Source organism: Lotus japonicus, chromosome 4, assembly GCF_012489685.1.
Source record: "Lotus japonicus ecotype B-129 chromosome 4, LjGifu_v1.2".
NCBI classification, from domain to species: domain Eukaryota; kingdom Viridiplantae; phylum Streptophyta; class Magnoliopsida; order Fabales; family Fabaceae; genus Lotus; species Lotus japonicus.
This window is the reverse complement of record NC_080044.1, coordinates 83,051,128-83,074,754: the sequence shown is the minus strand read 5'-3', so window position 1 is coordinate 83,074,754 and position 23,627 is coordinate 83,051,128. Positions and strand designations below refer to the sequence as shown.

The 23,627-nt window shown below is 35.3% G+C and overlaps 2 protein-coding genes across 3 annotated transcripts; one reads left to right on the top strand and one right to left on the bottom strand.

Moving 5' to 3' along the window:
- Nucleotides 1-5,082: 5,082 nt before the first annotated feature.
- LOC130710276 (histidine kinase 4-like) lies at nucleotides 5,083-12,675 on the top strand. 2 transcript variants are annotated; one of them, XM_057559477.1, is made up of 12 exons: nucleotides 5,083-5,294; nucleotides 5,762-6,365; nucleotides 6,686-6,919; nucleotides 7,052-7,221; nucleotides 7,496-7,714; nucleotides 7,807-7,993; nucleotides 8,082-8,133; nucleotides 8,248-8,477; nucleotides 8,699-8,797; nucleotides 8,970-9,685; nucleotides 10,704-11,174; nucleotides 11,968-12,675. In XM_057559477.1, exons 2-12 carry the CDS (start codon nucleotides 6,021-6,023, stop codon nucleotides 12,224-12,226), a joined length of 2,982 nt encoding a protein of 993 aa, XP_057415460.1. In that variant the 5' UTR covers nucleotides 5,083-5,294; nucleotides 5,762-6,020; the 3' UTR covers nucleotides 12,227-12,675. The 2 variants fall into 2 exon arrangements, with proteins under 2 accessions (XP_057415460.1, XP_057415459.1); XM_057559476.1 differs by lacking the exon at nucleotides 5,083-5,294 and adding an exon at nucleotides 5,319-5,650.
- Nucleotides 12,676-16,928: 4,253 nt separating this feature from the next.
- LOC130709890 (26S proteasome non-ATPase regulatory subunit 1 homolog A-like) lies at nucleotides 16,929-23,371 on the bottom strand. The gene is made up of 13 exons (XM_057559021.1): nucleotides 23,095-23,371; nucleotides 22,545-22,614; nucleotides 22,209-22,314; nucleotides 21,833-21,944; nucleotides 21,573-21,741; nucleotides 20,416-20,885; nucleotides 20,169-20,304; nucleotides 19,816-20,064; nucleotides 19,511-19,731; nucleotides 19,178-19,436; nucleotides 18,829-19,061; nucleotides 18,218-18,737; nucleotides 16,929-17,735 (listed from the first exon to the last, which is right to left on the bottom strand). The coding sequence occupies exons 1-13, from the start codon at nucleotides 23,238-23,240 to the stop codon at nucleotides 17,412-17,414; spliced, it is 3,015 nt and encodes a 1,004-aa protein (XP_057415004.1). The 5' UTR covers nucleotides 23,241-23,371; the 3' UTR covers nucleotides 16,929-17,411.
- Nucleotides 23,372-23,627: the final 256 nt, after the last annotated feature.

Sequence of the window (23,627 nt, the reverse complement as noted above, 5' to 3'; positions counted from 1 at the left end):
ATTACTTCACTTTCAACTCACTTTTACCGTTTTATTGAAATTAATTATATCACAATCAACTAATGATCTTCAAGTGGAATTTGGTGATGAGCAAATGAATCCTGAGTGAGTTGAAAGGGTCATGTGGCTGAATGACACGAGTGTGATGGGACCACAATATAGAGGTAGCCCATTAGGAAAGCATCATGGAAATGGAAAATACCCTTTTTCCGGAGGGAAGGAGTCCTTCCTGATCAGGCCATGGTGTATCCGAGCAGAGGAAACAGGCACCTGTCCCATGTGATCGATTGGTGGAAGATGCATGGGCACACCATGATCATTAATTCAACAAAAAAACATAGACTACTTTTGTTTAATTTGATATGAGCTACTCCATTTTACTAGCATTAGCATACCACATGGCCGACAGCCCCACAATTGACACACTTTGCAGTGGCACAAATGCCCCCAAAAGATCATGAGGACAATCCAAACTCTTCAATTTCACTGTGTAGTCCTTGTTGTGCTGTGCATATATAATTATATATGCCTCTCAATCTCATGTTAACAGAAGTTACAAAAATTATATCCCATGTATCAACACAGTATGAACATTTAATCGATTCACGCGATTTTCAACTATCTTAACTATTAGGGATTTCATAAAACAAATCGCATTTTGACCACTAAACCATACCAGCTTTAATTCAATCATAAAACTGTTAATATCGTGCTGAGTTATAAAGTTTTAGAAAATATTTTTCGGAAAGTATTTTCCAAACTATATTCTGTAATTTATTAATTTTTTATAATTACATTACAGAAATTAATTTCCATCAAGTGTTCTGTAGCCTTACACGTTATTAACAATCTAGAACCCCTAGAACTTGTGTAAGTCAATTGGGTGTTGCAACTTCTAGGATTTATATCACGCGTTACTTTTTTAAAGAAAAATCTTCAACTTTAATAAAACAAAACAAAACAAAAAACAAATATGGTCCCCTCATGCAATCTTTCCCATACTAATTCCATCACAGGATATTCCTATATATCAACTATTTCAATTTTAATTATAAAATCTATATATGTAGTCATTAAATCAACCAACTAACTCATCAAAATGGAAAGTGCTTCGTTGTGGCATGCAAGACTTATATTATTGTCTTCTTAACTTGTTATCTTACTTCTATTTAATCTTCCTTTACCGGTTATGGCAAATTTGATATAAAGAGGTGGTGGAAAGAGTTGGATAAATTTCCATCTCATACCTTCTATTTCCTCTTGAATTGATTTTCAAACTCAATTATAAATTTCGAATCATTATCATTTCAATTGTATATTTAGTTTCATGATCTCAAAGACTCAAACTATTCATTTCTGTGCGTTTAATAATAAAAAATAAAATTAATAGTGAGATAATAAAACTTGCAAAAAAAATTATGCAATAAAATTATCATCCATATTTTTCATATGAGATCCAAACTATAGAAAATTTTCCAAATATATAATAGCTACTCGTGAACATGTCTCACCACTCAACAAAGAAAATAGAAAAGGACAATACTTGGTACGTGAGTATGTCATCTTCACTTCAATTAATCAAACGCGAATTTTCTTTTTTTCACACAAATATTTTTTTCAATAAAATTTTTGGATGGTTTCGACTCTACTCGCAATCACATAACATATATATAATATGTCTTCAGATCAAAGATCACTTACACAAGTATTTATACATCATCTATGCACACAAAAAGTGTTGATCTGAGTATAAAGGAATTCAGATTCTAAAGTACGTTAATCTGAGTATTCATGTGTAAGTAACACTAAATTTAAACTATTCAAACCTCAATTTCACATAGAGATTATATGGTTGATTCATATTGAATTTTTTCTCTTTTATTTTATCTCATCTTCATTAATCATATCACACATTGTATATATTCATATTTTTCTCTTGGCTAAAAAGCATTTTTGGCCCTGATGTTTTAAGTTTGTGCAAATTCTGTCCCTATTCTATTTTTGTCGATGTTTCTACCCCTCATGTTTTCAAACAGTGCATCATCTACCCCTCCGTCAGTCAGGCTTTCTCAGGAGAGGTTCCTGAGTAGATTGGAGAGATAAAGATGAGTATATGAAGTTGATGATGATTAAAGAAATGATATAAATTAAATTTGTTTGATGTATATATCAATTATGTTTGTAACTAAACTGGTTAAATGCATGTTTTGCTACTTACAGGTCTTGAGTTTGAATCTCTCATGCCCCTTTTTTTCTAATTTCACTTGTAATTTCCACTTGGCAGGTCCAAAAAATATATTAAAAAAGTTAAATCAGCTCATTCCGTTAGTTTTTTAACGTCTAACTGAAGGAGGGGTAGACGGTGCACTGTTTGAAAACATGAGGAGTAAAAACATCGACAAAAATAGAGTAGGGAAAGAATTTGCACAAACTTGAAACATCAGGGGCCAAAAGTGTTTTTTTAGCCTTTTCCCTTTCTTTTATTTTTGTTTATCTCCGCTTTTCAATTCTTTTCCACTTGAAATAGGTGTAAATGAAAGTTTTTCCTTTCATATACTATAAAGAGATTAATTTCTATGCACCGACGGTGTAAATAAGTTTTACACCATCATTCAATTACATCCCTCCATTTTGTAATCTCACAATTAATTTTAAATTTAATAATATCTAAAATAGAAAATGGAAGGTTGTGATTGAATGATGGTGTAAAACTTTTTACACCGTCGGTGCATAGAAATTAATCTCTACTATAAAATCCGCCAAACTCTATCGAAATTTCACTAAATTTATTATTTATGAAGTTTAAAAACTATTATATACTTCTTAAGTGTATTTTTTATCCCCTTAATTTAAACTATATATGTGTGATTTTTGTCTCTCTAGTTTTTATTTGAGCTAATTAAGCCTCTTTACTTTTAAAATGAAGCGAGTCTGATCATTGTCTCAATTCCATATGTATAAAATCATTAAATGATTCCAACTTCTAAATACAAAAAATTAAAACTGCAATCAAACAATAATATTTTGATTATTGTGTTTTGATGTGAATAACATCTAAAATAATCAAGTTGGTTCAATTTGTGAATTTTTTTTTTAACGAGAGTTTTGAATAGAATAATAATGATATGAGCACTTGATTCACGATAAATTTAGAAGTTGAAGGACTAAATCTGTTAAAAATTCCTGGGGATTAAAATCACTCACGGTTAAAAATTGGGTAACTAATGGGGCAATAAGATTAGAAAAAAGTTATGTCATCCTTTTAAGTGAAAAACTATCAAATCCATATTTTTAAAACCATGTGACCATGTCAATAAGATTAGAAATAAAATCGTAATAATGCTTATTATTATGAGTAAATTAGGTAGCAATGTGGCTTGTGCTAATATCTCGGCTTTCTTATATGATATATTTAGCAAGGTCCACATTTGATTGAGTACATTGAAATACATTGAAAAAGTAAATGAGTATTATTAGACCCACATGTTGGAGAAGTTTTGGAGCATAGAAAATTACAAATTTCTGTAAAGTTAGAATATACCTAAGGTTTTGTAGAGTGAGAGAGAGAAAGAGAGAGATTACTTTGTAATTTAATTATCATAAAACATGTTGGTGCATTTGCTTTGGATAGACAGGGTTTGATCCAAATTTATTAATAATCCCCGGGATTGTTCATATCCCCATGTGTGTGTTTGGTTTGGACACAAGCAAGCTTGCCACAGTGGTGTTTACAACTCATTCTGAATTATATATATATATATATATATATAACTAATCTCTATCAATAATTTAGTTAGTTTTATGGGATAATATGATTCCCGTCAAATTAGCTTGTAGGTTAAAAATCCATATTTATATAATAAATTAGACTTATCTAAATCACTTAAGTAAATATGATGTAAAATCACAATAGCTTAGGTAGTTTAACAATGTTTTATCATGAATTTAAAAAAAATTAGTTGTTTCAAAATATTATTGGACCAAATAAGCAAAGAGGAGCTAATCCAATTATAAACAGCACATCTTTATAATTGTTTTCTACTCGATCTAATATTGGTTCCTTCTTTCCTTGAGAAAAAAAGGGTTAAAAATGCGATTTGTTTTGTAAAATTAATTTGTGACATTAACAAGAGAAAACTCTACTTTTTTAATTTTTAAGAAGTTACTTAAATATAGAAAGAAAGAAGTTACTTAAATATGAAACTTGTCTAACCAAAGTCAACCGATCAAAGCGTTTGGTTAGCAAAGAGAACTTAAAAAAATAACTAAATTAACTGTTTGAACAGTGATGTAACAGAGAAATAGAATGGCTTACATATGGATTATGGAGTTAATGGAAGGCACACTAGTTTTAGTTCACGGCAACAAGACAGAATTATCCTCCTATATTTTAGGAGGTTTTCTTATTTATTTTTAATGTAAGACGTGTATCCTTCTTTTGAGGTAATAATGTTCGAGCTTGAAACATTCACATTATAGTGTGACTAATTGCTTAATATGAATCAAGCATGTACCACTTGAAACACTCACTCATCGTTTATAATATAATTACTTTATAGTACTATAAAGTATGTAATTATTTTCTCCTTTTTAAGTATCTCAATCATTTTTTTGACCCAAATATTATTTTAGAGAAGAAACATGTCTTAAGACCAATACATCAACATATATGGAGAGTAGTTTGACAACCTCTCATGAGCTTTCTAAAGCCAAACAAATGTACTCACATAAAAAAATTAAAAATTTACAGCAAGTGAGTTATAAAGAGTGATTAATAAATGTTGAATAACGATGGAGGGTAGTTATGAAATTCCATAAATAAAGCAAAGGATGTTTATGGCAATTGACATGGGAATAAGATCCGCGCGTTGTCGCCGTGTCATAATCGCTCAGATTTGTGATAGCGAGAGATTTCCATTCTTTTCCTCTTTTTTCGAACGAACGAACGAACGAACACAGTAGCAGCTGTATTAGGATTCAGATTGCATGATACATTGATATTGATATTGATATTGATATTGATATTGTTGTGGGTCAAGTCTCTACTCTACTATCCAAAGTAAGCATATATATAGAGAGAGAGAGAGAGCTTGGGACTAGGGAGGATATTAGCTTATGTGACTGTGAAGTTGAAGGGAGACAAGAGCGTATCTGGCAAAATCCTCAAAATAAAATACTAGTACTAGTACAGAGAAAAGAGACTAAGAGAGAGAGTGCTGCTGCACATCAAGACCCATTGTGATTTGTGATTTGTGATTTGTGATTTGTGATTTGTGAGTGAGTTCATTGTACAGGTATTATTGTTTGTTGTTTCTCTCCTCAACCACCCTCTAAAGTCTAATCTAACTCATTGGGCTCTGTGCTTAGCTGGTTGTGTTTTGTGTATGGTGAATTAGGGGGTCAATCTCTGGTTTTCATCATTATTATATTATATATGGGAATACCGTGCTCTCTTCTTTGTCCTTCACCAAAACTAGTTTCACGCCTACACAACATGATTAGAGCCTCTTCATTTTTTTAATCTCATCCTTTAAGTGTATTTCTATTTCTATTGGCTATTGGGACAAGGGGAAGGTGGTGCTTCTTAGGAACTTGAGCTGTTTTCCATCTTTTGAGACCCATGCTTTGTCTCTCTCATTTTTAATTCTGGGTCTCTTTCTTCTCTTGTCCTGATTTTTTAAATGTGCTTCTTTTTTGCTTCTTACAACCACCCTCTAAACCATTCATCATGCTTGGTTTGCTTTTGCTTCTCCTTTCACAGGTTTCAATCACGCAAAACAATGCTGCAATGATGCTGTACTTGGAGTTTCTTCTGTGACCCCTTTTTTCCTTCCTTCAACAATCAACCCACCAGAGAAAAGTGTCTCAGATTTTGAGACTACTTTCAACTTTCAAAACAAAGTGGATGGGATCTTCATCTTATATAACCACACATCAATCATTTGTGCTACTTCTCCAATTTTCTTTAGAGATGAAATGAAGAGCTAAGCAGACAAGACAAGTTTATTTGTTTGTTGCTGATGGGTCTTGGGTTCAAGATGCAGCAGAGCCACCACCCTGTGGCTTTGAAGTTACATGAGCAAGCTGGGAGCCAGAGAAAGTTCACTTTCATTCAGAACTTCAGAAACTGGTTTCTACCCCTTCTGTTTGTATGGTTCATTGTTATGGCTGCATTTGGTGCCTGCATCTACCATAAAATGGATGCTGAAACTAAAGTCAGAAGGAAAGAGGTGCTGGGTAGCCTCTGTGATCAAAGGGCTAGAATGCTACAAGACCAATTCAGTGTCAGTGTCAACCATGTCCATGCCCTTGCCATCCTTGTTTCAACCTTCCATTACTACAGAAATACTTCAGCCATTGACCAGGTTTGTGCTTGATTTTCCTTTCCTTGAAGCATTTTTTAGTTGGAGGCTCAATTTCTTTTTCTGATTTGATTCTGGCCTTAAAAATTAGAATCAATTGTAGAAGGATTTCCAAACATGCCCATTTTGGAAATTGGTGCATCTGATAGTATCATGTTTAGATCAGTTTCTTTTTCCTCAGAATTGATTTTGGGCTTAAAATCAATTGTGGAAGGATATTCATTAGTAATTTGGATATTGTTGCATCATATGGTTCTATCTAGTTACATCATTTTTTTCCACTCTGATTGCATGTATCTTTCTCCTGTTCTTTTCCCTATCAGGAAACCTTTGCAGAATACACGGCCAGGACAGCATTTGAACGGCCATTAATGAGTGGGGTGGCCTATGCACAGAGAGTGGTTCACTCAGAGAGAGAAAGATTTGAGAAGCAACATGGGTGGGTTATAAAGACAATGGAAAGAGTGCCTTCAGGGGTTAGGGATGAGTATGCAGCAGTGATATTTGCACAGGAAACTGTCTCTTACCTTGAATCTATTGATATGATGTCTGGGGAGGTAAATGTCAACACTTGTGAATTAATTGTAAAACTCAGAAGCTACTCAGAGAAGCTCTTCCCCAGAATTGGTTCTGCCTTTAGAATAAATTGTACATGGATTTGACCACATTTTCTCATTTGCATGATGCAGGAGGACCGAGAGAACATTTTGAGGGCTAGAGCCACTGGGAAAGCTGTTCTGACTAGCCCTTTCAGACTGCTGGATTCTCATCATCTTGGCGTGGTTCTAACATTTCCTGTTTATAAATCTAAGCTCCCTCCAGAGCCAACGACGGAAGAGGTCATTAAAGCCATAGCAGGGTATGTCCTCATTTCACTTTTCTTGCCAAAACCAGACTTCTATTTGGTTGTGTTTCCGTAGGCTATGACTGATATGTAGTTTCAACTCAGTTAGACTATAATATAAACCCTTCATGTGGCCCTTACCCAACAGCTTAAGCTTTTGGGATAATTGGTTGCTTGACAAACTCCTTCCGTAGAAAACTTGGTTAGCTTTGGTTCTATGTGGGCTTTATGTTTTCCCTGAGCTTATGTAATAGCATGATGTGTTTAATGTACTTTTTAATGGAAACAGATATATTGGAGGATCCTTTGATGTTGAGTCCCTTGTGGAGAATTTACTTGGTCAACTTGCTGGTAACCAAGCAATTTTGGTGAAGGTATATGATATAACAAACTCTAGCGACCCCCTAATCATGTATGGCAGCCAATATGAAGAGGGTGATATGTCTCTTGTCCATGAAAGTAAGCTTGATTTTGGAGATCCATACAGGAAACATCACATGATCTGTAGGTGGGTGCTTCTAGTTATTGTTGTAGTACATTTTCTGAGTTTCAGTGGTTTATCAATTATCAGCAGATTCTTATGATCAATTTTTTTAACAGATATCACCAACAGGCACCAACAAATTGGATAGCATATACCACGGCATTCCTATTCTTTGTGATTCTTTGTTTAGTGGGTTACATTTTATATGCTGCTGGAACTCACATTGTCAAGGTAGAAGATGATTACAATGCAATGCAGGATTTAAAAGTCAAAGCAGAAGCAGCTGATATTGCCAAGTCACAGGTACTTTTCATGACATGTTAGCACTGTTCGTTATTTCCTTGAATTGCATACTGATCACTAGAAACTGAAAATTTGTTATTAATGTCAGTTTCTAGCTACCGTCTCTCATGAAATTAGAACTCCCATGAATGGAATTTTAGGTAACTTTAAGATTCTCTCTCGTTCTCTTTCCACTGAAAAGCAACACATGCTTTCATTCCATACCTGATACTTTCCCATTAGTGATGCTATCGTTAAACTCCTTGTCACTGTAGGAATGCTTGGTCTGCTTTTACGCACAGAATTGAGTTCAACACAAAGAGACTATGCTCAGACTGCTCAAGCATGTGGGAAGGCACTAATAGCATTAATAAATGAGGTGCTTGACCGAGCTAAAATTGAAGCAGGCAAATTAGAGCTAGAAGCAGTTCCATTTGACCTTCGTTCCATACTTGACGATGTCCTTTCTCTTTTTTCTGAGAAGTCAAGACACAAAGGCTTAGAGGTACGTTTAGTCATTGCTAAATCTGTTGTGAAGTCCTGTACAAGTGGCGTAATTTCATAGTCCTATTTCCTTTTCTTCAATTGATGATCTTATTTCATATTCCTCTCGTGTTTCTCTCTTTCTATGTTGCCATGTCGTTGGGCGGTGATGTTCCTACTCTGATCCCAAATTCCTGATGTGCAATTATTCCGACTTGGACTTCAATGGTTTGGGAAGTATAGCTGGCAGTGTTTGTTTCTGACAAAGTTCCGGATATAGTTATGGGCGATCCTGGGCGATTCAGACAAATAGTGACAAATCTTGTTGGAAACTCTGTTAAGGTTAGTGGAATTTTCAAACTTTATTTGCCTAATGTTGTGTGCAAGTTGTGTGTTGGAAATGCGTCCTTTTAACGTTATAAAATCGTACAAGTTCGTATTCTCCATTGTATACAATAACTTATTAGCAAAGTACTTGTTGATATCATTACTGATTAACTTTAATATCTTGCAGTTCACTGAGCGAGGTCATATATTTGTTAAAGTCCATTTAGCTGAAAAAAGACAGTGCACAATGAATGGAAAATGTGAGACTTTTCTAAATGGAGGCTGTGATGATGTTTTGCATGTATCTGGCAGTTATAATTTGAAAACCCTTAGTGGATATGAAGCCGCTGATGAACGGAACAGCTGGGATAATTTTAAGCATCATATTGCTGACGAAGAATTTTTCTTTGATGCTTCGGTTAAAAAGTTGGCCTCTAGTGAATCTTATGAGCAAGTCACCTTGATGGTCAGCGTGGAGGACACTGGAATTGGGATTTCTTTCTCTGCCCAAGATAGTATTTTCATGCCTTTTGTGCAGGCTGACAGCTCAACCTCTCGAAACTATGGGGGTACCGGGATCGGCTTGAGTATCAGTAAGTGCTTGGTTGAACTGATGGGCGGTCAGATAAACTTCATAAGCCGACCCCAGGTCGGGAGCACGTTTTCATTCACTGCAGATTTCGGAACATTTAAGAAAAACTCAACAACTGACATGAAGAAACTTAACTTTGAAGATCTACCTTCTAGTTTTAGAGGTCTTAAAGCCATTGTGGTTGATGGAAAACCTGTTAGAGCTGCAGTGACTAGATACCATTTGAAGAGACTAGGGATACAAGCTAAAGTTGCAATTAGCATCAATAAGGCTGTTTCTTTATGTGGGAAAAATGGTTCTTTGACCTCGGCGTAAGTCTTTAATTAACCTTTTTGGTTTCAATTATGTAGAAATGTATTGAATGTTATGATAATCAGTAGCATTATCAACTTTTAGTAATTGTTCTTAACATATGCTAATAGTCATATCTTTCTATAATACTACAATACTGTAGCCATATAATATCTTTCCTGTATTGGAGTGAGTTTTCAAATGTTTTTCTGTGATATTTTGGAAGTTATCTTCAGTTTGAGAACTCATTTGTCATTTTTGCATTTTGTTATTGGATATTTGGATGGATCTTTACAAAGGATGTGTGGATTTTGACTTGTTATACACATTTCTTCTCCATTTTATATTGTTTGTGTTATTCTTTTTACTCATAAAGAAATTTAGAAACTGCATTGACTGGTTCTTTTTAATTACTTACAGATATTGACATTGATATTTTTTGTAAATGCTGTCTTGACATGGTTTAATTACTTACAGACTAGGTTTTTCTTTCCTTTTCTAACATGCATATCCATTTACTTTTTTGACCAACCAACATCCTCATGAGTCATGACATGTTGATGATTTATATGGTTGACTTGAGACTATTTAGACATTAAATAACCGCAAATTCCATGTTGTTTGTGTGTTTGGTTCCCTGTTGGGTAATCTCAGAATCAATTATGATAGAGTAAAATCAATTTTGGATGAGATGTGTGGGTGTCATTTTGTAAACCTAAACCCAAAATCAATTCTGCTATAAGCTAGAGAGAGTAGTTGAACATAATCAATTGTGAGATTTTGCAAGTGGATTGCACAACATTGCCCTATGAAAATCACTTTTTGTTCACAAAATTTATCTAAACATACATAACTTCATTTTCAACCTTTACTATAATCAATTTTACAATAATTAATTTTACCCAAAATCAATTGTGACAATGAGTTTCCAAACACACACTTAAAGACTACCATTTGCAGAAAATATGTGATAGAAGACTTATGTTTATGTAGTGTGTTTCAGTTCATTCACTGATTTAAACTACTCGGATTTTGCAGATTATTTCAGCCTGATATTATTTTTGTTGAGAAGGACTCTTGGGTTTCTGGAGAGGATGGTGGTATCTTCAATGCGTTTAAGATGCCTCAAATGATCCTTCTTGCAACCAATATCTGTAACGCTGAATTTGATAAAGCCAAAGCTGCAGGTTTCAGTGATACAGTGATCATGAAGCCACTGAGAGCTAGTATGCTGGCTGCTTGTCTTCAGCAAGTTTTCGGGACTGGCAAGACGAGGCAGTTTGGGAAAGACATGTCGAATGGTTCTTCAGTACGAAGCCTTCTTTGCGGAAAGAAAATCTTAGTGGTTGATGATAATTTGGTGAACCGAAGGGTCGCCGCCGGCGCGTTGAAAAACTTTGGAGCTGATGTCAAATGTGCAGCAAGTGGCAAAGCTGCTCTTGAAATGCTTCAATATCCTCACGATTTCGATGCTTGCTTCATGGATATTCAAATGCCAGAAATGGATGGGTATGCTTACTGGCACTGACTAATACATGTTTTTTGCCAACTTAATATATTACTCTTTCAATATTCGTTGTGTTATTAGAAGATCATATAGATTAATTTATAAATTTTCTTTTAGCAAAACCTTATCAATTAAGTGTGTAGAAAAGTCAGTCTCACATTATGGTCAAATAAGTGTTAGGGCAAGCTTCACCTCAAAGCTAGCTATTTGGGTAGATTTAGGCCTAACCCGAATTCTAAGATGGTATCAGAGTCTATCCTAGATCTTTTTATTGGAAACCACCCGTATATGAGCAACTCGTAGATATTCATTCTTGAAAGTTGCACGCTCCATATGTCCATTCCTAGGTGCGAGAGAGAAGTCTCACTTTGACTAGAGATATGATTAAAAAAATATTTATAAAGGGTTGAGCAATCCTCACCTCAGAGCTAAGCTTTTGGGGTAAAGTTAGGCCTAACTCGAACTCTAATAAAGTGTTTAGCTGGTGTGTCAACTGTCAATATGAAATCTTTTGCAATTTACTATGCATTCACTTACCTACTTTATTGAAGCTTATTGACAATTTGTGCAGAAGCATCATTAATTAGGAACATGTTAGCTATACAAGTTATGATGTTTTTGTATAGCATATCATGTTCCAACCTTCCAATAACAAAATATGTGGTTCAAGTGTGAGAATATATAGGTTAAACAATAAAGTATTGAGTTAACAGAAATCTAAACACACGCTGTCACTAGCTCTTCATATTGAGACATGCATGGGATTTGACAAAACATCTGAATAAATATTTGCAGGTTTGAGGCCACTCGTCGAATTCGGATGATGGAAAGAGAGGCAAGTGAGCAGCTGAAAAGTGAATCTGGTGAAGAAAATGGTAAGAAAAGTGAGTTCCACATGCCTATATTGGCCATGACAGCTGATGTAATCCATGCTACATATGATAAGTGCTTAAATTGTGGGATGGATGGATACGTCTCAAAGCCTTTTGAAGAAGAGAATCTCTATCAAGCAGTTGCAAAGTTCTTCAAGTCCAAGCCTGCTTCAGACTCATGACACTGCTTATTCTGCAGAACAGGTCAACCAACTTTTGATTGAGAAACATTTAGTGTTAGCATGTTTGGATCAACTTCTCCCAGCATCAATTCTGAAACTCAGAAGCTACTCATAGAAGCTTCTAGCCAGAATTGATTTTGGCTTCAGAAGCTACTAATGGTTTTATGTAGAGAGCAAAAGTTGGTTTCCAAGATATGCGAGGATCCATGATGATACACACGTCTGAAGTGATCATTTCTAACCAGTTGAAGTTTCACTCGACGTGATTTGAATCCAAGTAAATGCATACCACATAATTATCCATCCCCATCTTGTGTACAGATTCTCCCAAGGGATAAGAAAATTTATGTAAATTCAATTTTTTTCTTTTGCATCTCAATACTTCCCTGTTAGAACTTTTTCCCTATGATTATTTCCACTTTTCATTTTCAATTATATTTTTTGTAAAATTGGTCTCCATCCTATAAGGTTTGCTTAGTTTTTTTTAATTCAGATGAGAAGGTTGGTGCTTATAATGTGTATACCTTTTTAGCAGTACTTGTGATATAAATATTTGTCTTATTTTTAGAACTTAGGAGATAATAAGATCGTAGGAGTAAATAGCATTTTTGGAGAATGATATCATAATTATAATCATCTACATTCTGCAGTTATAAAAAAAATCAATATTAATGCATAGCAAGTAGCTTTAAGAAGTATGATCTATTTAAGTATTGAATTTTTTTTCTAAACTAATTACAATGTATTATTGCTGGGATATGCGCTTTTTACTCGATAGATATCATGTTTGGATTAGTTTTTCTTAGAATCCATTTTGGAACCGAAAAAATTATCACATAATTTATTCTTCAAAGTTGATTTTGGCAATCAAGGTAAACACTCATAAAAGCTAAAGGGAGTTGTTTCTTATTATTGTGATTTTAGCTCATTGTGGTTTTTCACCGTGTATATAAACATGCATTTGATGTGACGTTGACTTGTGAAGCACGTGGCTATCCACCAGCAATCTCAAGTAACACTTGTCAGCACTATGTTGCTATTATAAGTGACAAGGCAGTGACCACACCCCTCTATATATGCATAAACTTTTTTATTAAAAGTAACAGAATCAAAAGGGAAGTTTTCTACAAATTAATTAATGGAAAATTATCAGAACCAGTATGGAGCTGTTCCTGCTAGCAGGGCTCCGGTTCAGAGCCAGAGTGAAATATTGGAAACCACCAATGTTGGCGGTGCTACACAAGTCATAAGAAATGATTATGATGGAAGAACCACTGCTGCAGATGCTACTGTTGTTGGTGAGAGCGATCTGCAGCATCACCACAAGAAAGGAATATTAGAGAAGATCAAGGAGAAGCTTCCTGGAACACACCACCATCAAGATCACAAATAGCTAGCTAGCTTTGTTTAGTTTATTTTGCTTCTATCATTATAAATGTAATAATAATAGTATGTGTGTTGCTACATGCATGTGTATGTATCGTTTAGTCAGCTAGTTTGTTAATAACTTGCTTTCAATTTTGCTTCCTTACAAGCCTATTTATGCAATGTATTTGGTCATTTCACTATTGGTTTCTAATCAATCTAAATTAGTACATGGTCCTCTTCCTTTTAGTGCCTTTTAATTAAAGAGTAAATGTTGAATATTGTTTTTAGTCATTCTATTTACATTTTTATTTTTTTTGCTTCATCGGAAAATTATTTACATTTTTATTAAGTGTGTGTTTAGATTTTCGTTTTTCGTTAAAAATTTCATAATTAATTTTTTATAACAGTGATGTATGCAGCTAAGGCATCCTAACAGACCTATCTTTGTATGTATGGCATTCTGGGCGGGTCGGATTTATTTTTAGCCCCATAATTCCCCACTACTATACATAAAATGATACCTGCTAGTAAAATAATTTAAAGTGTTTCGAAGTCATATTGGTAAATTGATTTCAGTTAAAAATCGAAGTTTGTTAGCTACTAAAGACGGTAGCTTCTATGTCAAAATAGTTAATTCCTATATTTTATAATTGGATCATTTTTTCTAAAATTTATTCAAACATCTCAACTCACTTTGACTATAATCACTTTATAATTAATTTTGTTGAATTAAATAAATTATATTCAAATTAAATGTGATAATACCCACTGAATGTGATTGGAATGCCATCAGGGAAATATGGAACAAAGAGAGCTGCATGTGGAAGGGCTTGTTATGTCTGCAAAACAGACAAAGAAGTTGTAATCACAATTAGGACAATTGCCAAAGATGTGGGGTCACATTGACTTGTCAGGGAAAGTCTATAGATCCACTGTGCTCTTAAAGCTAGAACAATTAACATAAAATTTCTGCCAATTAAGGCTTTCACTTCCTATCCCTATCTGCTGTATATTTTAAGTTTGAGTAAAGGGACAGTTGTGGTGATGTTATAATCAACTGCAGGCTGAGGGAAAAGTTGGGGGTCAAGTGGTGTCTATATAAACTTTTTTGTCATTATTAATCTTTAATCTTTTTGGTTTTGTAAAATGACAGCTTTTGTCTTGTGCTGAAAGTTGACTGTGCTAGCTAGTAAAGTCATGCTGGTTTCTTAATTGATTGTGGTGTTTTTATGCGACAACTGTAGACATTGCAATGCAGGCACACAAGTCAAGAGGCAATTACAAACAAAATACAGCTATTAATAATTGACCTACTAACTACTAAGGAGGGAATTTAAATGTGATTTTGAAATCTTATATTGGATGTAAAGAGGCAATACTCATCAGACTGTAAAGTGACAGAACAAGTAGATGGTAAACAAGTAGAAGTAGAAGCAGCAACAAATTGAGTAAAGACCATCAATGTCAACACTTCCTTGGAGAAGAATTTCATAAGTGTCATGTGAAAATAACTAGACAAAATGTAGCCAAAATGAAGTATGAAACTCAGTTATTGAAACGAGTGACACTGACTAGATTCCAAGTTATTGAAGGAACCAGCAAAAGGTTAAGTGACAGTGAAGTGTGTGGGTTGAAAGAGGATTGAATAAAAGCTGAACCAATGGACTGAATAGGCAAACTTGACAATTTCCCATTAGAATCTGTTTTAACTTCCTTGTACAAAAGTTTCTTCGGTGAAATTTCCAGCATTGTTGGTAACATGATGAGTAGCTCATGAATCTGGAAACCAAACAGTTTTGTTTGTTCAAGCTGTAGAGAAGAATGAGAACTACATGTGAGCATTGTTATGTACCAAAAAAACCTGTGAGCATTGTTGCTGCAATCCTGGATCAGTACGCATAGCCTGAGCACAAAGATGTTGAATTGAAGTAGTTGCTCTAATATGTTATGAATATTCAAGATTAAAACATTTTTAAGTTATCATGTGACAATCACATAACTATTAAATTATTTTAATCTTAACTATTAATCATTAGATCTAACGATCATATTCTCATATAAAATAATTATTCTGATACAATAATATATATATATATATATATGTATGTAGGGGATCTGAGGATGTATCATATGAGAAATGTGATATTATGTGAGAACATGAGAATAAATCACAACCGTTAGATTTAATCAACGGACCAGATTAAAACAATTTAATGCTCACATGACCACTTAAAAATGTCATGTGACTTTCTTAAAAAGTCAAATGACTTCATGTTTTAATTTTGACCGTTCATGATTAGATTTAACGGTCATGATTTATTCTCATGTTCTCACATAAAAACATTTTTCATTTTTCTGATATGTATATTTGTAACATAAAACACAACATAAAATACTATGTAAATCAGCCAATTTCACCAAATACAATATGATGTGAAAAATATAATATTACTATTGATATTCACTCAAATGCACAATCGGCCCTAAAAAATGGTCAATTTTTCTGGTTAATATATTTCTTTTTTAAAACATGAGTATTCATGCAATATATGATTTCAAAATATATAATTTCTTTCAACATTTAACCAATTTGCACCATGTGTAATATGTAAGAGATCAAAAATTATATTGAGTTTTATTTATCTTTTAACTGATATGGGAAACATTTTTATAGATAATTTTTATTCAAGTTCTAAGTTACTTCATTTTTATTTCGGCGAAGTTGGTGCTTTTTTTTCTTTTCAAACCGTTTGAAGATGGTTTCCTCATGGATTGGAGTTTAATCCATTTTTCTATCATGAGCTCAAGCTGTTTCAACCATTATTTTTTCTTTTCCTTTTTTTTTCTTCTATGTGTTCCTTCTCAAGCAATTGGGCTAATGTTATTTGCTTCTTATTATCCTAATTAACATCTTGTGGGCCTCTATGAAAAAAAGATTCAGTGTAACGAAACATTTTTTCTTACAATAATTAGATGTAAAATGTCAAACCAGAATCACTACGAAACATATCAGTGATATCACAATATGGCTGAAGATGATTATTGTAACGTGGGGGCAATGGGATACAATAGTATACTCCCATTCAGTGCTTCTTTCAATGGAATTGTCTGTTTATCTATATCATTTCTTCCCCCAAGGTAAGAATTATCGTGGATATTCAATTTGTTATAGGTTAATCCTTCATTCCTTCTTTGATGTGTTCTTCCTCATCGATCTTACACTATGTTTTAGGATCAATTAACTTCAATGTCTAAAGTCGCTGTTAATTTCATCTCATGAAAGGCATAACATAAAATCACCCAATTCCTCCAGGCATAGCACAACTCAGTATAATTCATCAAAGAGAAACGAGTTTAAATTCACTTCAGGGGATTACGAATTGTGAGCATGAAAGTGTTTAAGAGAATATAGAAGTTCTCAACAGTGCCAGAGCTACTAGTCTACAAAGTACAAACCAGAAGAATCCTTGGCCTCATTAAGTGACCAGAAATTGGACTAGAAGTTCTCCAAAAACAAATGGGATAAGGGTGAAAACACGTTAAACACGTTAAACACTTTAGTTTGGCGGGGCACACTGCCTTCTATTCCCTCATTTTGAAAATACATAGTAACAACCAGTTCAAAGATTAACTAGAGGGTGGAAAAAAACCACAGCATTAAGAAGATGACATTTCACGCCCAAGAACTCAACTTCAAGAGGGTAATAGAGCAGTAGTAGTGACTCGAATAATTCATTTACGTAGCCACTCTCTCCATAGGAGAACCAGTTTTCTAAGTACCATATGAATGTTTGAACTTTGCAACTCAGGACCGAACTCATGAGGAGTACTCAAATGGTTGAGGAGGTTGAGGTTCTTCGTCCACAGCCATTGCCGATGAAGAACTTTGCAATCCAGCAGCTGATCCAGCAGCAGTTGAAGTGGCCGATGCGGGTGTGACGGTAATCGCGAGCACTTCTGGCTCGGTAGGACGCAGGTCTTTGAGAAGCACAAATCCTGAAGGTGCCAACTTAACTGGAGCATATCTGCTATCCTGTAAAAATTTGATGAACTTCTCCTGAGCAGGAACAACCCTAGCAGGATTTGTCAGAATCTCAAAAGAAGGCTCAGGCTCTGGTTTCTTTTCCGTTGGGCTATCAACCTTCAACATGAACAAATTTAGAAATGTTATGTCACAAGTATACAAATAAAAAAATAAGATATTTTATCTCAAACATGCATGTCATGTGGCAAGTCAGATGAAATAATTCAAGTACAATAAACAAGTCAGGTATAGGAAGAACAGACAACAGTAATCACCAATCACTAATGCTTATATAAAATGTTAACGCAATGCAAGTCATGAAAACTACCCAGTCACCAGATTCCTCATACAAATAAAAAAAAATAGCAACAAAGAATCTGAGGCACAGGTAACCGTACCCATCCTCCAGACTAAATGACGAGGAAGAAACCAAGGAATACTCTTAGCAGCCAAAACAAATCACATGCATTGCATGCTTGTAAGCAACCTAATGAAATTTATGAACCCCACCCTTATCTTCTCAATTTTCTACTCCTCTAACAATGATATAAATGAACGCATGAATCCAGAAGGATATAATGAAAGCCTTCACAAATTACCTGCATGGTATCTCCTTCTTTCTCAACGGAAGACTTCCCTTTTCCAGCACTTGGAGCACCAGATGTAGAATCAGGACTAGATGAAATTTCAGCATTAGCCTTCTGCTCTTCCGCTTTCTTAGCCCTGGCTTTGGCCTTAGCTGATGTTGACAGAACAGCTGTGGGAAGTTTTACAGTCGAAGTAGTAGTGGGAACTGTAGTAGGTTTCGGGTATTCAAAAAGAGAAGGCTTTGCATGTGACAAGAACTCGAACTTTGGAGATTTCAGATCATAGTTCAGACCAATCAAAGCCGTGGGTGAAAAGGACAAGCTTATGAAATAGATAAGAGGGTACCAATACCAAAACTGGCTGAAAACTGCAAGCCCAACCACTGCAGTAATTTTATCATGCTTTGTCTTGGAAAGTAGTCTTATGGTCACATTTCTTCCACCAGCATCAAGGATTCCAGAGGCCAAAATTGCTCCCATTTTGCTCATGGTATCCTCATGCTTGTCCAGAATAATTTTCTCCAATTGTCGCCTAGAATACATGCCACATCAGATTAGAATACAACGCATGGCACAAAACAACAAATATATTGCCTTGATGAGCCAAAATAGAGAATTTTTACCTGAATGTACCAACGCGTGAATCACTAGCTTCACTGATCTGAACCATGACCATAGCCATTGCTATGAGGGCACCTTGACGAACAAAATCAACGACATCTGATGTCAATGGCTCCAGTAAAGATATAGCCTCACTGAGACCTGTACCCGCACAAGAAATACCCACAGCAAGAGCCGCTCCATATCGAACATGTGGATTGTAAGACTCTGACAGGAGGGAAACAATTCGTGGAGTCTGCGATGGAGGAATTTAGCATAACAAATCTTGACAAAATTACCCAAAAAAAAGGAATACAATCATTGAAGTGCAACTCAGAACAAAGAGGAAGTTTAAAAAAGGATAGAACTAACCTGTTCTGGATCAGAGTACAACACAAACCCCAATGCTAGAACAGCGGTCCTCCTGACATCATCACTCACATCAGACACAGCAAAGTGCAGTAACTGGCGAATGGCCTTATTATTTGCCGTTCCGCTATATGCCAAGGCCAATGCGTACATCCCACCATAACGCAATATTGGATCCTGATCGCGAGTCATCTGCTCAATCAATGTGTCAGCTCCTTCTTCTCTGCCATAAACCGTAAGAGCTATTCCCAATGCTAACCCTCTGAAACATAAAACAATATTAATGCAAGAGAAGACACAGTTTCAACATCTTTCTGTGTGAAACAACACCTTTACCTGATAATTTTTTCATGCTGTGTCTCATGTGCATAAGTAAGCATCTCATTTGCCTTTTCACTGCCTGTTCCAACCATGAGTAGGCCCATACTGATCCCAGCAGCTTCCCCAGCAACAGCACTATCAGTGTAGAGAACATTTTTAATTTCTTCATAAATATCCTCATCAGCAGTTCCTAGGGATGCCAATCCAAGACCAAGACATGCACCGTGTTGAATAACCTGTGTCAGAAAAGTTGCATTAAATATAATAATAATAGGCTGTTTTGTTTACAAAAGGAGTGTGATCAATATTTACAAGCGCACCTCAACGGTAGTACTGCGCAGGCTATCACGAAGAAATTGCTTGATGCCTTCTCCATGGTTAGCATGAATAAGACCAAGGGCATAGAGAGCACCGCCTTCTGAGTATGGACTACCACCACCTCCAGTTCCACCCTGAGGTAAGTACGGTGCCATCAGTGACCTTCCCTGCTGCAAATGGCCTCTGTGGATAACACCAAGACCAGCCGTTGCACTGAATTTGGCCCAATTAGTAGCTCTGCTCAACCATTCCTAAAATTTACAAGGAATAGAAATCTTAATAAGTGAAACCATTCCTAAACTGCACAGGGATTCAGCGTAGAGAGAAAGGAGAAAAGTAAGCTATAATAACTAACCAAGTTTTCCCTTAGGAAAGTATCCACAGTTGTCCCAGCATGCATTATTGCATTGGCATATATTGTAGCACTGTGGCAGACGCTATTCCTCATCTCCACAGACTGCTTTATAGTCTTCAGAATAAGGAGATCAGATCTAAATGCATATTACACCCAAGTATAAGAACCAACATACTACCTGAAGGAGACTGAAACCAACAAAGAAATGATGAAGTACTAAAAATATGACGAATAAAAATTGCCTCACTTGTTATGGCTGTAAAGGAACTGAAGGGTCAACTGAATTGAAGTTTCCCCAGACAAAATTCCCTTGATCTTGTTTAACCTCTCAGCATACATTTTTTCACTTGGATCCTCAGGCACATTGACAATAGAAGCTGAATCACCATCTTCCATCTGAACATCATCTGGTGCATTCGCACTAGCACTGGGAGTAGAACCTGTATCACTGGGTTTTGGCTGTGCAGATTCTGAAGGTAACTTCGGTGATGCAAGACGATCCCTGACACTTAGAAGAAAAGCTTGGTGCTCATTCTCTACCAAATCAAAAGCTATTTGAAATGCCAAAAGAGCATCATATTTGTTTTCAGAACGTAAAAGTCTTTCTAATATGCTTGCAACACCCTCTGGCTCATCCAAGAACATGAGACATTGACAAATGCTCAGATAATCCGGTGAAGAAAGCTTTTGAAATACTTTAACAAGGAGACGGAGAACCTGAACAACAAGAACACGGATCAATATCAACCTTCTGTGAGAAACACCATCATTAAAGAGTAACGGATTTGATACCATTATGAAAGCAAGAGAGAGTAAAGTGATGAAAATTATAAAATATGAGTTTACTGTGTAAATTTTTTGAATATTCATGCCCTGAGTCGGTGTGTACAAGAGGGCTGTTATATAGCAGTGTTAGAGATCTCACAGATCTTAACAGTAAGCTGTTAACAACAGCAGTGCAATAACTACCTTGCAACTAAACTACTAACTGAATCACAAAAGCTGAGATACAGTGCAATCAAGACTATAACAGTCTACACCCATACCTAAACAAAGTACTAACAGTAACCTCTAACAATAAAATATGCCACAGGTAATAAAATTTTTCATCACTATAATATATATACTCCAACTTCTATGAGTATCCATCAGATCTTCCACTTGATTACATAAATCTGTCCAGCAGGACAAACATTCTACTCATTTGAGTAATACAGTTGTAAGGACTTATGGGCCTAATTAAGCATCGAATCCTAAAGAGACACTTCAAAGATAATTTAAACCATAAGAACTTCAATAGAATATGATCTTCTAGCTAACTTTAATGCGGTGCAAAAGGAAAATATTCAACAGAAACATGCTGTGTATAGGACTTATATAACTAGATAATCTCCATCCCCTTACCTCCTGTCTGTATTCTCTAAGATTCACAAAGGAATGAGAGACATTAATGCAATATGATAGAGTTCCTTGAACGTTGTCACTCTTTGTAATTGCTTCCTCTAGTTTATCCAACCTCCTGCACTCAATGGCAGTTCCCATGGCCTGTTGGTACTTTCCATCCATGATACACCTAAATTAGGGAAAAGCAGCAAAAAGTGAGGAAACTCAAAAGAGTTAAGGTGCAATTTGAACCCAAAGCCATAAGACTGCAGCTTACGTACTTATCAAACATTCTCTCCACAATCGCCTCCAACCTTGGATCCGATTTGATAGATGTATCACCTGATTCTGCTGCCTTAGACTTGAGACTAGCATATTCATCTATGGCTTTAACTGAAGATAAAGGAAATTCAGTAAAATGTCAATTGGAAGTTTGGAACATATCATATAATTGTAGTATACTTCAAAATTAATTTACACTCATGACATTATTTCTAAATATGTTCAAATGAAATACACCAAACCACTAACAAGTAACATCAACTGAACCAATATTACCAATGCAGTCCCACTTTCATACATGACATTAAAAGATGCCCTGGAGAAGTTTGTATACCATTGCTATATCAAAAATCAAAACCAGATAATAATTCTCACCAAGAAGAGTGTGCACATAGTCAGAATCCTCAGAAACATCAAAAAGAGGACCAGCTCCAAGGGCATAAGATAATGAATCATCAAGTTCGCCCAAGTAATAGAAGACCTGAAGATGGAAGAGCAAAACAAGGTTAGATAACAAAAGACAACCGACAACACCAAATTTAGTACCTAAGAATAAAAACTTATGGAAGTGAGAAAACATTTGTCCTCTGGTTAAGAAAAATTAACCATTAAAGTAAGCAACTCGAGGAAAAAGACCTGATAAGAAAAAAATAGGTTCATTTAATTTTCATTAAAAGATGCTAGTTCAAATACTTAGCAGAAAGAAAATACCTTAGATACGACAAGCGCAGCAAGTTGCCTTTGATGCTGATCAAACTCCTCATCTTCATACAAACTCTCTCTGTTCAATACATACATCAAAACAAATTTCAAAATTCCAATTTCTAACCATACTGCACCAAAGATTTAATATAACCAAGTAACAGAAGGGAAAACAATCATGCCATCAAACAAAACAAGAACAGTAGACTTCACTAATAAAGTAGCTCAGCTAGAACTTCCTCACATGATTGAGAGGTCATGATAACATTGAATGGGAGATTTGTATTACTAAATGCATACGGGAAGTGAATTGTTACATGAATGCAATGAACCCCAGCAAAGGGAATTTCACTACTAAAACGTAATTCAAACCTAGGGCAAAAATTGAACAGCTTTTCACTTCAGCGTTAGCTATTCTACTCATAGAAACTAAAAGGGAATAGCAATTGAAATCAAACTAGTTTCATCTCAAACCACTCGCAAAACCCCAAATCGCAAGAACACAAGTTCAGAAACAGAAACGCAGAGATCGAGGGGGAAAAGGAGAATGCGTGCGTACATGAGGGGGACACTGGTGGAGATCTCGGGCCAGAAAGTGTCGACGAGATTGTTGAGGTTGGAGAGAGCGTGAAGCTTGAGCGATAGATGGGACTCGTTCAGCATCGCCAGCATCCCACCGGCGGAGCTCACGAGCGTCGTGGCCATGATTGAGAATTTCAGTGAAGGAGGAGGAGGAATTGGAGTAGCTAGGGTTAGGGATTTGTAATTTGCGATCTCAGAACGATGGAACGAAGAAGAAACTAAAAGAGGGTTTGGGAGTGAATGAATAGTTGTTGTATACTTTAATATTATAGCATCTTCTATTCTTATTTCACAAGAAATGTCTCTCCTTTTCTTTCCATTTAAAGAAAAAAAAAATAGTTCAAGAAAAAGGGTAAATTGTATGATCATTAAATTAAATTAAAAGAAAATTTATATTTAAAATTACTTTTAGTTACAATATATCAATTATTTCATAAAAAGCAATATATCAAGTTTTTTTCTATTTTGAAATCAACAATATATTAAGTTTGTTCCGTTTGACGAACATGA

What these genes read in the sequence shown, in the direction of transcription:
- LOC130710276 (XM_057559477.1), top strand. Translation starts at nt 6,021, where the DNA reads ATGGGTCTTGGGTTCAAGATGCAGCAGAGCCACCACCCTGTGGCTTTG. An exon ending in AAACATCACATGATCTGTAG is followed by an intron (nt 7,715 to 7,806) that starts GTGGGTGCTTCT and finishes TTTTTTTAACAG; the next exon opens with ATATCACCAACAGGCACCAA. An exon ending in AATGGTTCTTTGACCTCGGC is followed by an intron (nt 9,686 to 10,703) that starts GTAAGTCTTTAA and finishes CGGATTTTGCAG; the next exon opens with ATTATTTCAGCCTGATATTA.
- LOC130709890 (XM_057559021.1), bottom strand. Translation starts at nt 23,240, where the DNA reads ATGGCCACGACGCTCGTGAGCTCCGCCGGTGGGATGCTGGCGATGCTG. An exon ending in CTGCGCTTGTCGTATCTAAG is followed by an intron (nt 22,315 to 22,544) that starts GTATTTTCTTTC and finishes TTCCATCTTCAG; the next exon opens with GTCTTCTATTACTTGGGCGA. An exon ending in CTTTCCTAAGGGAAAACTTG is followed by an intron (nt 20,065 to 20,168) that starts GTTAGTTATTAT and finishes TGTAAATTTTAG; the next exon opens with GAATGGTTGAGCAGAGCTAC.